Source organism: Pseudorasbora parva, chromosome 18, assembly GCF_024679245.1.
Source record: "Pseudorasbora parva isolate DD20220531a chromosome 18, ASM2467924v1, whole genome shotgun sequence".
NCBI classification, from domain to species: domain Eukaryota; kingdom Metazoa; phylum Chordata; class Actinopteri; order Cypriniformes; family Gobionidae; genus Pseudorasbora; species Pseudorasbora parva.
Genome location: NC_090189.1, coordinates 24,420,706 through 24,437,088, shown reverse-complemented (window position 1 = coordinate 24,437,088; position 16,383 = coordinate 24,420,706). Strand labels below are relative to the sequence as shown.

The following is a 16,383-nucleotide window of genomic DNA, read 5'->3' as shown; positions in this document are numbered from 1 at the left end:
CAGATGATCATTCAGAAATATATATATAAAGTATGTGTGTGTACACATTAAAAGGAATCATGGAAGAGGATTAACTCAGAACAAACTAAAAGTGAATATATCTACATTTTATTGTAGTTAAATTGGAGGTTTAATTCCAAAAGCAAAATGCAATAGTTACAATAATCTTTAAAGCATTTATGTTACAGTATGAAAATCTCCCTCTGCAGAGAATACACACGTCTACCAGAGGACCAAACTCAAAACTTGCATTGATTTAACTTGATTGTCTTGAGACTATGTGCATCTTAAAAAGTTGCCCGTATAGTAATTTACTGGGTTAAATACAAATTAAGATATATTTCACAACATGTGTAGCATGCTGTTGATTACTTACTTTTATCATGGATGGATTGGATGCGCTTTTGGCCTTCAGATTAAAGCTGCCATTATAATGCTTAGATTAGCCAGGATATTTTTGAATATAACTCTGAAAGAAGAATGTCATATACATCTAGGATGGCTTGAGGGTGAGCAAATCATGGGCTAATTTTCATTTTTGTGCGAACTATCCCTTTAAGTATGTTAAACCACTGGTGTTAAAAACTACTTAATTTTTGTCAGGTAAAGTATGATATTTGCCTTTACATTGTGATTAGTGCAAAGTCGATCCAGCTCTGACTTCCTGTCTTTGTCTCAGACAAAGGAGCGTTTGATGAGAGAGGGTGTGTATTTGATCTCATTATAGCACTCATCTTCCTCATGGCTGATCCTCCATTTGCTCTCCTGTGCCGAACGGTGGAGCCACAGCACAAGCACCATCAGAGCCAGCAAGAGCAGGGCCATAGACAGACTCAACAGCACCCCCTGCAGGATGCCTGGGGAATTATCTGGAGCTATAGGGTCACAAAAAAAGAAATGAAAATGTTATCAGTTACTCACCCGCATGCCGTTCCAAACCGGTTTAACTTTTGCTCTTCCATAGAACACAAAAGAAGTTTTGAAGATGCCTGGTCGCGTCTGTGCGATCACAATGAATGAATGTATAAAGATAGCAGAAAGTGTGCAGAAAGACTTACGTATGTACACAGACAGGTTAATGTAGCAGTGCTGAGTTCCCAGCGGGTTGGTCACTGAGCAGCGGTAAAGGCCAGAGGTTTGCGCAGACACATTGGCAATGTGCACAGAACCCGACATGGGACCTGCGACACACAAGGGTGTAACATTGTTTCTGCGCGTCTCATGTTTTTGATGAACACCTGTATAGTGTCCTTTTTTACCATCCATGTTCACTGGCAGCGTTGTCTTCTCTGGTTCTATCATCTCCCAGATCACCTGTGGAGTAGGAAAGCCCTCCACCACCACGCAGGACAGTCTCACATTGCCCCCAGCGTATGTGTCTCCTTCCCATAGACACACAGGAAGAGATGGGGGTGCTGCACACACAGAGAGAGTTACCTGATTTACAAGAGTTCCATTTATGTTTGAAGTGTAGCGGCGTGATCTGGACAAAATCATAGGCGAAAACTAATATGCAGAGTAATATTGGATCACAGGGCCTCGTTTATAAAATGTTACATATATTACAAACCCTCCTATATTTGATCTTACAATGATTCCTCGTAGGCCTACATGTGATTCAGAGAACGAACGCAAGCACAAAAAACGTGCATACGTCGTCTCACATCCATATGTAAAATCTGAATCACAAATGATCTTGAAATTGTGTGCAGCTGAACGGTTTTAATGCCTAGAAATCTAGACGCACCCTAGCGGCAGCAAATCGAATCTGCCGCGAGTGTCATCTAGCAACTCTCAATACAGTTCTGCTCTATAATCGCCAAAATCTGGTCGGGCCAATCACTTCGTGTATAGAGTCGGTGGGCGAGGCTTAACATAATGACGGCCGAGTTGCTTCTAGTAAACACAGAAGCTGGCTAACGGCAGTCTTTCGAATCAGCTTTGACCGCGACTCTGGAAGACTTGGAGTTGAGCTTTTCTCTGAGAAAAGAACGGCACTGAAGTCATTCTTAAAAAGGGAAGATGTGTTCGGAGTTTTGCCGACCGGATACGGCGAAAGTTTAATCATCAACTAGCTCTGCTTCACCTTCGTTGCTCTGGTTTGTTGAAGCGCCATCCTATCGCGTGCAGAGGGAGTTTAAAAGACATCTGTTCCCTTTCGAGAGAGGTTCCTCGTATTACGTATGGGAAAAACTCCTTTTCTCGAGAATATGAAGCAAAACTTTAATAAAGGTATCCATTTAAAGCGCAGTGCCGCTGAACGGCCATAGCTCAGCGCGAGGAGCGCTCTGATTGGCCGGGCCACGGCAACTGCATGAACCTATGGTGAGGCGGCTGAGAGGAACGAGCCAATGGGGGGCGTTCCAGAAGCCCGCCGAAAAAAAGTGCTTATATTTGCATACAGGAGGCTATATAAAGCCCTGATTTCGCCATAGGTGTCAGATTATATCTCCTTCAGCGATACCTTCGCTGACCTCCGGAAGAAGCAACCGCCGTCGAAAAGGCACCAGCGGAACCTGCAGCTGAGGACGACGGACTCCCTCTCCGCCTTCTCTGCCGTTCCAGCTACGCCATCCGGCGATCGTATCCTTTTAAACTCTCTTCTCCTAAAAGAGCGCGGGGCGTTGTTTCAAATGCCTCGCATTTCCTGCGGCTCTTGCAGAGCTCCTCTCCTTGGCGGCGACCGTCACGTCATCTGCGTGGCATGCCTTGGACGGGACCACGCGCAGCTCGCACTCTCTCAGGGCGGCTGCCCCGAGTGCGACGAGATGGCGCTGCAGACCCTTCGGGCTCGCCTCGCCACCTTCGACCAGGTCCCTCCTCCTGCCGCTGGGCCGCGCCGCAAGAAACGCCGCGACCAGAGGCTGCCGGAACGGTCTGGCGACTGCACGCCGGATGACTCCCCGCGTGCCTCGCCATCGCCGGTCACCTTCACCCAGGAGGAACAGCGTCCCTCTCATGCAGCGGCCTGTTCGGTTTCCTTCGGTGGCCCGTCGCCAGAGGATGATGAGGACAGCCTCTCCACAGCCGCTTCTGGTAGCGAGTGGTCAGCTTCTGTCTCGGAGCCCCCCGCTTCGACGCAGACCGCCACGAGCGCCAAATCTAACGTCGACGCGGAACTCATCCGCGTGCTCTCCAGGGCCGTGGAAGACCTCGGGCTCGAGTGGTCCCAGCCCGATGAGCCAACGCGCAGCAGGTTGGACGAGTGGTTCCTGGAAAGCCGCCGCCTCTCTTCTCCTCAGAAGCCCGCGCCTTTCTTCCCTGAGGTACACGACGAGCTTACGAAGTCGTGGAAGTCGCCCTACTCTGCTCGCGCCAGATCCGCCTTTTCCCCAGCGCTCTCCGTTGTCGACGGCGCTAAGGAAAAAGGCTATGAGTCTCTTCCACCCCTCGAGGAGGCTGTCGCCGCGCACCTCTGCCCGCCCTCCTCCTCCAGAGGATGGCAGTCCAGGGCTCAGCACCCGTCCAAGCCCTGCCGCACCACTTCTGCTCTCGCTGGCCGGGCATATGCCTCCGCTGGCCAGGCTTCCGCGGCCCTTCACACCATGGCTGTCCTTCAGGTGTTCCAGGCCAGACTTCTCCGCTCCTTGGATGAGTCTGTCCCCGACTCCGATGTTTTGAAGGACCTCCGCAGCGCGACGGACTTGGCCCTTCGCGCCACTAAAGCCACTGCACAAGCCATCAGGAAAAATATGGCTAACCTGACGATCTTAGAGAGGCACCTTTGGCTGAATTTGACCGAGATGAAGGACGCGGATAAAGCCTCCTTTTTGGACGCCCCCATCTCCACTACCGGTCTCTTCGGCCCGTCAGTCGTGGGTTTCGCGGAGCGTTTCACTGAAGCGCAGAAGGCTTCGCAGGCTATGAGGCATTTCCTGCCTAAGCGCTCCAGCTCGTCTTCAGGCCAGGGACGCTCTCGAGGTAGACCCCCGCCTTCTCAACCCGCTAAGCCGGCAGCGCCACCTTCCCGGCCTCGCTCCTCTTCTGGACCGCGCCAACGTTCCTGCTCCGCGAACCGCAGCAGTCGGCCTGAACGCCGGGGACCTCGACCCAGGATTGTGTTGAACCCCGAGCCTCCGAAGCCATCCTAGCCGCAGGGATAAAAAGGAGATGGTCAGGTCTCGCCTCGGCCGGACCCCCATCTCTCCCTCCCGGTCTCCCAGTTCCCTGCACCCAGGTGACTGCCGACCTCAGTTTAGCAGCCAACGAGCCCGTTGTCAAACGCACTCGCCTGCACACAAACGCCGTTATCACGGCGACCCAAATAAATCTCAAAAAGAGCTTTTTCTCTGTAGTAAATGTGCCCACACATCAGTCTGCACTCCTACACTCATTCACCCCTCCCACCCATGCTATAAATGTCCCGGCGCCCACTCCACAGTGCACGCCGCCACACATAAGCACTACCCCCTCTATGTCTCAAGCACAAAATGGCAGCGCTACCGAGTTCCCTCTAGTAGGCGACCCTTATCCGCGCCGGCTCCAGCCGCTATCGTGTCGGGCTCAGGCCTGGCAAGCCATGCCCGGGGTATCAAATTGGGTTATGAACATAGTAAAAAGGGGCTACTCGCTACAGTTCGTTCGCAGGCCCCCGCGCTTTCGCGCCGTGGTCGAGACCTCGGTGAGAAGCAGCGTCAGTCACGTGCTTCGCACCGAGATTTTGAAACTGGTAAAGAAGGGAGCGGTGGAGCCCGTCCCCCCTTCCAAAAGCGAGTCGGGCTTCTACAGCCGATACTTTCTCGTTCCGAAGAAGGACGGAGAGCTCAGGCCCATCCTAGATCTAAGGCATTTGAACAAAGCTCTAATGACTCGCTCGTTCAAAATGCTAACGGTGAAACAGATCCTCGCGCACATTCGCCCTGGGGACTGGTTTTTCACGATAGATCTGAAAGATGCGTACTTTCATGTGCAGGTAGCCCCCCACCACAGGCCATTCTTGAGATTCGCCTTCGAGGGGCAGGCTTATCAGTACACGGTCCTGCCATTCGGCTTATCCCTGGCGCCCCGCACGTTTACGAAATGTATGGACGCGGCATTAGCCCCGCTCAGGCTGAAAGGGATGCGGGTGCTCAACTACCTCGACGACTGGCTAGTGATAGCCCAGTCTCGAGCAGAACTACTAACACACAGATCCTGGCTCCTCAACCATTTAGACTGTTTGGGTCTCAGGATCAATATCGCCAAGAGCTCGATGTCACCCACTCAAAAGATATCTTTTCTGGGCATTGTTCTAGACTCGAGACTCATGAACGCGCGGCTGACGTCACAGCGCGCGCTATCCGTCCAGAACATGGCGACTTCATTCAAAGCCGGAACTCGCGTTCCCCTGAAACACTTTCAGAGAATGCTCGGCCTTATGGCCTCGGCATCGTCAGTGCTCAGGCTGGGACTGCTACACATGCGTCCCCTCCAGCGTTGGCTACGCGCCCGTGTCCCTCCTTATGCATGGAAATGGAGCCGTTTTCCCGTCAAAGTGAGCCACAGCGTTGTCAAAACTTTGGCTCCTTGGACGAGGACAGAGTGGTATCGGGGGGCGTGCTTATGGGCACAGTTACGAAGTTGAAAGTGGTCTCGACAGATGCCTCCACTCGGGGGTGGGGAGCCCTGCACGAGGGCAAGCCGACCTCTGGCCTGTGGGCAGAAACAGAAAAGCGGCTGCACATAAACTGTCTAGAGATGAAAGCGGTCGCCTTATCGCTGAGAGCTTTCCTTCCACATATAAAGAACCACCACGTCTTGGTTCGTTCAGACAACATGTCGGTGGTAGCGTACATAAACCGCCAGGGTGGCCTGAGATCATATTCCCTTCACCGCATGGCGAAGCATCTCCTTTTATGGGCAGAGCACAACCTGAGCTCCCTGAGGGCGGCTCACGTGCCAGGTATTCTGAATGTGGGTCCGGATATGTTATCCAGGAGAACCATTCCCCCAGGGGAATGGTCTCTTCACCCGCAAACGGTTCTCTTAATTTGGAACACCTTCGGCAGAGCGAAAGTGGATCTCTTCGCCTCAGAAGACAACACTCACTGCCCAATATTTTTCTCCAAACGCAGGGATGCCCTGGCCCATGTCTGGCCCAGTCTCCCGCTGTATGCTTTCCCCCCGATCGCGATGCTACCACAAACCATCAAGAAAATCAGGGAGACAGCATCCGCGGTGCTTTTAATAGCCCCGCTCTGGAGGAACCGAACGTGGTTCTCCGATCTGATCCAGCTGTCAGACACAGCCCCATGGCCCATTCCGCTGAGGAAAGACCTCCTCACGCAGGCGAAGGGGGGGATCTGGCATCCCAGTCCCGAACTATGGGCCCTCCACGTATGGCCCATCAACTGGTATCGGGAAACCTCTCTGACAGAGTTATGAACACTATAGCGGAAGCTAGAGTCCCCTCGACGAGGCGGCTCTATACTCTGAAGTGGTCAGTGTTTTCTAACTGGTGTGCCGTCCGAAATATCGACGCACGCTCATGCGAAACAACAGAAGTGCTCGCTTTTCTCCAAGAGCTACTGGACGCGGGTCGTTCCCCCTCCACGCTCAAAGTTTATGTCGCCGCCATAGCGGCTAACCACGCTCAGGTCGCGGGACATTCACTAGGGAAAAGTGAGCTCATTGTACGTTTTCTTAAAGGGGCCAGGAGATTGAACCCCCCTCGCCCCCCTTCGGTCCCTATTTGGGACCTCGCGGTGGTTCTAGACGCTATGAAGGGTCCCCCCTTCGAGCCTCTCCAGACCGCGACCATAAAGCTTTTATCATTCAAAACTGCGTTTCTGCTGGCTCTGGCCTCGGTTAAACGTGTGAGTGACTTACACGCACTCTCAGTGAGTCCGTCCTGTCTCGAGTTCGGGCCCAACAACTCCAAAGTTGTTCTTAAACCGAGACATGGTTTTATACCCAAAGTGCTTTCTACCCCTTTTAGAGCACAGGTTATTACTCTGCTTCCTTTACCCGCATCTCAGGGTGAACAGGACGCGAATCTACTCTGCCCGGTCAGAGCTTTGAGACTGTATCTGGAGCGCTCCTCCCCCTTCAGGCAGTCGGACCAGCTGTTTGTCTGCTTCGGCGGCCGCACTAAAGGTTGTGCTGTCACGAAGCAAAGACTCTCACACTGGATAGTGGACGCTATCTCGCTGGCATATGAGTCTAAAAACCTGACTTGCCCTATAGGCGTTAAAGCCCACTCCACTAGAGGCATGGCCTCATCTTGGGCTTGGTCGTGTGGCATTTCTTTGGAAGATATCTGTGCGGCGGCAGGCTGGGCCTCTCCGTCCACTTTTATCAGATTCTATAAATTGGAGGTTCCAGCTCTACAAGCAGGGCTTCTCTCCATCTAGGCTCTATCTTGACCCTGGTAAACAGATTGCCTTTAGTTTTGGCCTGTACACATCAGTCCTTAAGCACTTTTCATTTATCATAAGATCCGACTATGTCCGATCAGCCGTTCAAACGAACCGACTCTTCCGGTTCTTCATCCCCCCTTATAGCCGCCTCTTCGGTGTCTCGGGGGTTATTTACATGTGCTTTGGGCATACTGGGTCAGTCAGCACACACGGCGCTTTACATTGTGTTCCCATACGTAATACGAGGAACCTCTCTCGAAAGGGAACGTACTCGGTTACTTTCGTAACCTCGGTTCCCTGAGAGAGAGGAACGAGTATTACGTTCCGTGCCGTGTTTATGCTTCTCAGGTATCGCTTCAGTCGATCTAAAAACCTGACACCTATGGCGAAATCAGGGCTTTATATAGCCTCCTGTATGCAAATATAAGCACCTTTTTTCGGCGGGCTTCTGGAACGCCCCCCATTGGCTCGTTCCTCTCAGCCGCCTCACCATAGGTTCATGCAGTTGCCGTGGCCCGGCCAATCAGAGCGCTCCTCGCGCTGAGCTATGGCCGTTCAGCGGCACTGCGCTTTACATGGATACCTTTATTAAAGTTTTGCTTCATATTCTCGAGAAAAGGAGTTTTTCCCATACGTAATACTCGTTCCTCTCTCTCAGGGAACCGAGGTTACGAAAGTAACCGAGTACGTTTATCCCGCCCCTCGGATTGAGCCCTGGCTGTCGATGGTGAGTTTCCAGACCAAACATCTTGATGTGGGTCTGGCTTGTCAGGCTACGGTTTTAGATCTCCTTCTTGTAAACACGGCTAATTGGTGTAACATGTAAAAGAGCACAAAAAAGGATGCTATGTGATGTATGATACCCAGAACAGTGAGGCTGAGCTCTCCAATGCCAGGGTCTCCCGTCTCAGGTGGGTTGCTGACCACACAACGATAGACTCCAGCGTCAGATACACGTGTGTAATTCAAAATGATGTCTGCGCTCCAGGGCATGCCAGCAAAGCCCACCCGGCCCATGAATGAAGGGCTTTCAATCACCTGCCCGTGATCATACACGATCACCTGCACAAGAGAGAAAGGCATGAAAACAAGGCTGTGAGGAATAGAAGTACGCCTACAGTGTGTTCAATGAAACGCAGGAGTGCCAATGGTTGATTAAACATATTTCCAAAAACTTTCAGTGGACAAAAATTTCATAAAACGTTTAGAGATTTCAGAAATGACATGACCTAGGACCTTTATACTATGATAAGTTGCTATTGTAAAGACTGTACAAAAAAGTGGTGCATTCAATTCAATTTATTGTGCAAACCAGGGTTTCCTAAAGGATTTGGGAACTTCAAGGGGTTTTTGAATTTATATAAAACTAATTCAATCATACAATTGAAAAAAATAAATCAATTTAAAGGAAGTGTATTTAAGATTGTGGCCAAAACTGGTACTGCAATCACATTTTACTCACAAGTGTGCTGCACCATTCCTGTCAGATCCAAATCCAGCATCTACCGGAGATTTGTTTACAAACGATTCTGCAGTGAAATTAAGTGAACACTCCGTCTTCCCCACATGAGCTGGAACTTCATTAAAAATAAATGAAGCAGGGCTTAATGTGCTTGTCCGGAAAAAAGTTCGATATTTTTTTTATTTTGTTTGTGTGTGTGTTGTGAGTATAATTTATTCTGAAGCAATATTCTCACCAGTGTTCAATCAGCTTTGCCATATTTAAATCTGCATATTTGTGATTTATTTTTTATTGAATCATTTCAAATTTGTGATATTTTTACTTTTTATAAAGGGCATCTCCCCCCTAATCTTATCAAATATAGGCTATGCTTCAGGTTTAATTTTATATTGTTAAATTTGATCAATACATTAAATTAAATTAAGACACTATCAGGGCTGTTAAAAATAAAATTAAATAATTTACACTGAAAAATTAAAACTGCATTAAATAATGTTTTGAGATTTGTAATTTTGAATAGACAAAAAAGAAATGTTGGAAAGTATGTTTAAACATGAAACTAAACCTCCAGTAGGTGGCAGCAGATGGCCGTCTTGAGTCAGTCATTGAGTCGTTCATTCAAACACTGAATCATTCAGTAACACACTTGTTGCTGTGAGACGCGTTACGGTTCTCCTGTGTGTGAAGTATTTTCGCTGCTGAAAATGAAACAAAAGCACTCAATATTGCATCTAAAATGTAAGTGACTTTAAGTGAATGTAAATGTAAGTGAATGTTAATTAATTGTTTATGAAACTGTCATATGAAAGCAGTATCATTTTCAGTCGTGATGGTATTCAGGAAACAGCTTAAACGCTCTAGTGTTTTAATTTCTCCCGGAGAGGCTGCACGAGTGTCAACAGCGCGACCTTGTTATCGTCATTTCATCATATATTATTATCCACCACTATCGATCGCCACTTACACTAAATTAATGCACAATCATTCTTGCATTTTGATGATTCACTAGTTATTTTTTGTTTTAATCAGGCTCTTGTCCGTCGGGCAAGTAAAATTCTTTTTCACTTGTACCTTCAAAAAATCCACTTGTCCCGTACAAGCGTTAATGTCGAACCCTGTGAAGTATCACACATTCCCAATATTACAATCCAAAGGAAGCTTATGCAGCGACTGTGTTCCACAATATCTTGCTTGCCATCTTCTTCCACATGTTTATTGCAGCTGGCTTGTGGACCGAACAGCTCAATGAGTCGGTGGGCGGGGCTACTGAATTAAACGTGCTGTATAGGCGGTGTTTCGTCGCGCAGTGATGTAAGTATGAAGCACAAGACCGTTTGCTGAGCCTGGTGTCTATAAAAGCTTTTCTTTGACTAACAAGGAAGTTTTTAGCTCTGAAATGTACAGGATATTCTTATATTACCATGACCTTTTATATATCAAAAGCTCAAGGGAAAGTTGATTTCTCAATCCATCACCCCTTTAAATGACATTATCCTGGCCAGACTACTGTTGTCAGTTAGCTTAGAAATCTAGACGCACCCTAGCGGCAGCAAATTTAATTTGCCCACAAGTGTCGTCCAGGAACTCTCAATACCATTCTGAGCTGCATTCCTCACAATCTGGACGGCCCAATCACATCGTGTATAGAGTCGGCGGGCGGGGCCATAATGACGATGGCCGAGTTGCGTTTGCGTGCTTCAAGTGAACACAGAAACTGCTTGCGAACAGCGGCGGTCTTTCGAATCAGCTTTGACCGCGACTCTGGAAGACTTGGAGTTAAGCTTTTCTCTGAGAAAAGAACAAAGAACGGCACTGAAGTCATTCTTAAAAAGGGAAGATGTGTTCGGAGTTTAGCCGACCGGATACGGCGAATGTTTAATCAGTCAGCAAGCTCTGCTTCACCTTCGTTGCTCTGGTTGGTTGTAGCGCTATCCTATCGCGTGCAGAGGGAGTCTGAAAGACAACCGTTTATCCCGCCCCTCGGATTGAGCCCTGTCAATGGTGAGTTTCCAGACCAAACATCTTGATGTGGGTCTGGCTTGTCAGGCTAGTTGTCAGTGATATAAGTATTTGAAATTAACACGATTTCTTAATGTAGTGACATATCCTGGCCATTTTATGATTAATTGAAATACATTTCTTACATACAGTTCCTTTAAAATAAAACATTACAAAAATTGAGCTCTCTTTTAATTTTTTTTTAAACTATGAACATGCAAATGTGTTGTTAAATATTTAAAAAATCTCAAAGGTGTTTGGCTAACAAAAAAGCCTAACTAATATCTTTCTGACATTATTTCTGTTCAACGAAAAACATGTTTCACATCCCTGCAACATTTAAGACAAAGCTAAATTAAACATTGTATTTACATAACGTTTACTAGGCACTTTAGAATTCCTGATTAAGGGAACATAAGGTCATCCCAATGGGCATACTTTACTGGAACATCCGCTCTGTAAAAATTCCACATCTAGATTTTGTGATTGAGACATTACATAAAATGACTGACTCGCTGTCATTGGTCAGTGCCCTGAAAACTGAACTAGGGACCTGATTGATGCACCCTAACCCTCACAGCCTCCTTTTAATCTGTTTCAACATGGCATTTATCCTGACTAAAAGCCATTTACACCAACAAAAAGTTATGGCTGTAGCATACTTCCCAGTTGAAAAACTAAATTTCCAACTTCACCCTATCCATAAAACAGAAGGGTGAAAAGTGTCAGGTTGATGTACTACTTTTGGCAAGATTCTGAAGTGTTCAAGCGTTCAATGGACACTGAGGCCATGGGAGAGGATTTATGAATGACAACGGAGCTAGACAACTGACGATGGTAGGTCACACAATGACACATAGCAAATGTAGTACACCCAGACTGCATAGATACTATACACATTCATACTATACAGAACATACTTTTAATTGGTGCAATGCAATTACGCTCATAAGAAACAGTTACTTTGAGAGAATGCTATTTTCAGACACAACCTATATATGACAATAACTCAGTGCATCTGGAAAGTATTCAAGTGCTTCAATTTTTCACATTTTATGGTTACAGCCTTATTCCAAAATGGATTCAGTAAATTAATTTCCTCAAAATTCTATACCCCATAAAGATAACATGAAATACAGTCTTGTTCAAAATAATAGCAGTACAATGTGACTAATCAGAATAATCAAGGTTTTTCGTATATTTTTTTATTGCTACGTGGCAAACAAGTTACCAGTAGGTTCAGTAGATTCTCAGAAAACAAATGAGACCCAGCATTCATGATATGCACGCTCTTAAGGCTGTGCAATTGGGCAATTAGTTGAATTAGTTGAAAGGGGTGTGTTCAAAAAAATAGCAGTGTGGCATTCAATCACTGAGGTCATCAATTTTGTGACGAAACAGGTGTGAATCAGGTGGCCCCTATTTAAGGATGAAGCCAACACTTGTTGAACATGCATTTGAAAGCTGAGGAAAATGGGTCGTTCAAGACATTGTTCAGAAGAACAGCGTACTTTGATTAAAAAGTTGATTAGAGAGGGGAAAACCTATAAAGAGGTGCAAAAAATTATAGGCTGTTCAGCTAAAATGATCTCCAATGCCTTAAAATGGTGAGCAAAACCAGAGAGACGTGGAAGAAAACGGAAGACAACCATCAAAATGGATAGAAGAATAACCAGAATGGCAAAGGCTCAGCCAATGATCACCTCCTGGATGATCAAAGACAGTCTGGAGTTACCTGTAAGTACTGTGACAGTTAGAAGACGTCTGTGTGAAGCTAATCTATTTTCAAGAATCCCCCGCAAAGTCGCTCTGTTAAAAAAAAGGCATCTGCAGAAGAGGTTACAATTTGCCAAAGAACACATCAACTGGCCTAAAGAGAAATGGAGGAACATTTTGTGGACTGATGAGAGTAAAATTGTTCTTTTTGGGTCCAAGGGCCACAGGCAGTTTGTGAGACGACCCCCAAACTCTGAATTCAAGCCACAGTACACAGTGAAGACAGTGAAGCATGGAGGTGCAAGCATCATGATATGGGCATGTTTCTCCTACTATGGTGTTGGGCCTATTTATCGCATACCAGGGATCATAGATCAGTTTGCATATGTTAAAATACTTGAAGAGGTCATGTTGCCCTATGCTGAAGAGGACATGCCCTTGAAACGGTTGTTTCAACAAGATAATGACCCAAAACACACTAGTAAACGGGCAAAGTCTTGGTTCCAAACCAACAAAATTAATGTTATGGAGTGGCCAGCCCAATCTTCAGACCTTAATCCAATTGAGAACTTGTGGGGTGATATCAAAAATGCTGTTTCTGAAGCAAAACCAAGAAATGTGAATGAATTGTGGAATGTTGTTAAAGAATCATGGAGTGGAATAACAGCTGAGAGGTGCCACAAGTTGGTTGACTCCATGCCACACAGATGTCAAGCAGTTTTAAAAAACTGTGGTCATACAACTAAATATTAGTTTAGTGATTCACAGGATTGCTAAATCCCAGAAAAAAAAATGTTTGTACAAATAGTTTTGAGTTTGTACAGTCAAAGGTAGACACTGCTATTTTTTGAACACACCCCTTTCAACTAATTGCCCAATTGCACAGCCTTAAGAGCGTGCATATCATGAATGCTGGGTCTTGTTTGTTTTCTGACAATCTACTGAACCTACTGGTAACTTGTTTGCCACGTAGCAATAAAAAATATACTAAAAACCTTGATTATTCTGGTTAGTCACATTGTACTGCTATTATTTTGAACAAGACTGTACGTTTTTTTTAAATCTTTGCATTTTTCTTTTTAAATCACATGTACATAAGTATTTATAGCCTTTGCTATGAAACTCAAAATTGAGCTCAGGTCCATCCTGTTTCCACTGATCATCCTTAAGATGTTCCTATAACTTGATTGGAGTCCACCTGTGGTAAATTCAGTTGGCTGGACATGATTTGGAAAGGCACACAGATGTCTATATAAGGTTAACAGTGCATGTCAGAGCACAAACCAAGCCATGAAGTTCAAGGAACTGTCTGTAGACCACCGAGACCAGATTGTATCGAGGCACAGGTCTGAGGAAGGGTACAGAAAAATGTCTGCAGCATTAAAGATCCCAATGAGCACAGCGGCCTTCATCATATGTAAATTGAAGAAGTTTGGAACCACCGAGCTGGCCGCCCGGCCAGACTGAGTCATCAGGAGAGAAGGGCCTTAGTCAGGGAGGAGCCCAAGAACCCGATGGTCACTCTGACAGAGCTCCAGCATTTCTCTGTGGATAGAGGAGAACCTTCCAGAAGAACAACCATCTCTGCAGCACTCCACCAATCAAGCCTGTATAGTAGAGTAGCCAGTCAGAAGCCACTCCTCAATAAAAGGCACATTACAGCCTGCCTGGAGATTGCAAAGTAAGCACCTGAAGGACTCTCAGACCATGAGAAACAAAATTATCTGGTCTATTGAAACAAAGATTGAACTCTTTGGCCTGAATGGCAAATGTCATCTCATGTCTGGAGGAAATCAGGCACAACTCATCACCTGGCCAATACCATCTCTACAGTGAAGCATAGTGGTGGCAGCATCATGCTGTGGGGGTGTTTTTTTAGCAGCAGGAACTAGGAGACAAGTCAGAACCGCGGGAAAGATGAATGCAGTCATGTACAGAGACATCACTGATGAAAACCTGCTCCAGAGCACTCTGGACTTTATAATGGGGTAAAGTTTCATCTTCCAACAGGACAACGACCCTAAGCAAACAGCAAGATAACAAAGGAGTGGCTTTAGGACAACTCCAAATCGTGAATGTCCACGAGTGACCCAGCCAGAGGCCAGACTTGAACCGGATTTTAACATCTGTGTAGAGATCTGAAAATGGCTGTGCACAGACGTTCCCCATCCAACCTGATGGAGCTTGAGAAGTCCTGCACAGAAGAATGAGAGAAACGGCCCAAAAATAGGTGTGCCAAGCTCCATACTTAAAAAGTAGCACCACACTTTCAAACAAACTTCTTTCAAATTGTCATTATGGGGTATTGTTGTTATTATTGAGGAAAATAATACATTTAATCCATTTTGGAATAAGGCTGTAACATAACAAAATGTAGAAAAAGTGTAGCACTGTGAATACTTTCCGGATGTACTGCATATTAGCATCCAGACCATCAGACAATAACACTATTTTTATTCTAGGTTATGTTCTTTCCATGCTTTAAAGTTGGATGGATTTTGATTGCCTATCAATGGTTTTACTTGTTCATTATATGAAAAAAAGAAAAGAAAAAAAACTATGAAACATCTATTTCAAACATATGTCTATCACTTGTCTCATACAGTGATTTTTAGAACATGGTTATAGTTAGTTATCTTTCTTGGTGTGAATGGGCCTTTAGGTCTTATTAGATGATTGTTGTATATAGGTGACACCTGTGTGGGGGAGTCAGGGTCGGAGACTGGGGTCAGAGTCCAGATGATGCTGAGTCTGAACAAGGGCATCATGGTGAAGAACGAACAGGGCAGTGTGACAGAATCTCCCTGCACAACCTCCAGACCAGATTCCCTCACGGTCACCCGGACTGCACCTGGAGATGTTGGAGGGAAACAGTCAAGCTGGATCATTTTTAATAAACGTTGGTGCTTGATTTGTGGCCGTTTTTCTTATTCTATTCTATGCCCATTTATTCTACAGTTGTGTTGTGTAGCTCTCAACCTCTCTCCTTCCATCTCAATGGTTGTCTCATTACTGTAATGATGAGTCCCACCCCCACCACTCTGCCACCCCCAGGCCTTTGTGTATGTGTGTGTGTGTGTGGGGGAATGCAAAGTGACTATAAAGCCTTAATTACAGCTGACAGGCTTGGGAAGGACAAATACACCAACTGAGAGAACAATGGGGTTCAATTCTTCTTCTAAAAAAACCCAGACCCAAATTAAAAATACTTCAGCTATTGTAACTTTACACACATAAAACACTAATTATAAACAAATATCGTGATCTTTGTTGCACATTGTATTTTATTACTCAATATCTATTGGACTGATTTCAAAATGGTTTGCAATATGAAAAACATTGAGATACTTGTTATGCTATGTTAAAACCTGGTTAAAATCAGCGGCCTTCAAGTTATAAGGCAATAGTTATCTACAGTTGTGTAAATGTTCTTCTTCCTAAGACACAAGGCACATTTTTTCTGACCATATTTAATAGCCTAATGTAATTTTAGCAATAAAATCAACACGCACCATATTGAAGAAAAGTGGACACCAAGCAGGCCAGCCAGAGCAGTCTCCATCCTGTACAGCCCATCTCTGAGAAGATACATGTGCCCTTTCCTCCATAAAGGTCCGTGTGTTTGGACTGACTGGACAGGCATAACTGGGTTATTGGGCATCAAAGGGGGGCAGTTCTCATTCTCTGTCCCTTTATCTCCTGCCCTCCCTCTATCGGTGTATCCCCCGTAACCACACACAGAGAATAGTTTACATGTCCCTGTAGTGTTGAATAAGAAAGCATCTGCTAAATCAGGGGTTTTCATGCATGGCACAGACCTATAAATATGATGATCCCTTTGAATGACCCTTTTTCTAAAATATAAATGCA

The 16,383-nt window shown here is 45.9% G+C and overlaps 1 protein-coding gene across 1 annotated transcript; it reads right to left on the bottom strand.

Moving 5' to 3' along the window:
• Window positions 1-267: 267 nt before the first annotated feature.
• zgc:165604 (uncharacterized protein LOC792578 homolog) lies at window positions 268-16,110 on the bottom strand. The gene is made up of 6 exons (XM_067424049.1): window positions 16,026-16,110; window positions 15,210-15,364; window positions 8,201-8,399; window positions 1,260-1,415; window positions 1,059-1,181; window positions 268-875 (listed from the first exon to the last, which is right to left on the bottom strand). The coding sequence occupies exons 1-6, from the start codon at window positions 16,087-16,089 to the stop codon at window positions 676-678; spliced, it is 897 nt and encodes a 298-aa protein (XP_067280150.1). The 5' UTR covers window positions 16,090-16,110; the 3' UTR covers window positions 268-675.
• Window positions 16,111-16,383: the final 273 nt, after the last annotated feature.

What these genes read in the sequence shown, in the direction of transcription:
- zgc:165604 (XM_067424049.1), bottom strand. Translation starts at nt 16,089, where the DNA reads ATGGGCTGTACAGGATGGAGACTGCTCTGGCTGGCCTGCTTGGTGTCC. An exon ending in GCTCAGCCTCACTGTTCTGG is followed by an intron (nt 1,416 to 8,200) that starts GTATCATACATC and finishes CTGTGTGTGCAG; the next exon opens with CACCCCCATCTCTTCCTGTG. An exon ending in TAACCTGTCTGTGTACATAC is followed by an intron (nt 876 to 1,058) that starts GTAAGTCTTTCT and finishes GTGACCCTATAG; the next exon opens with CTCCAGATAATTCCCCAGGC.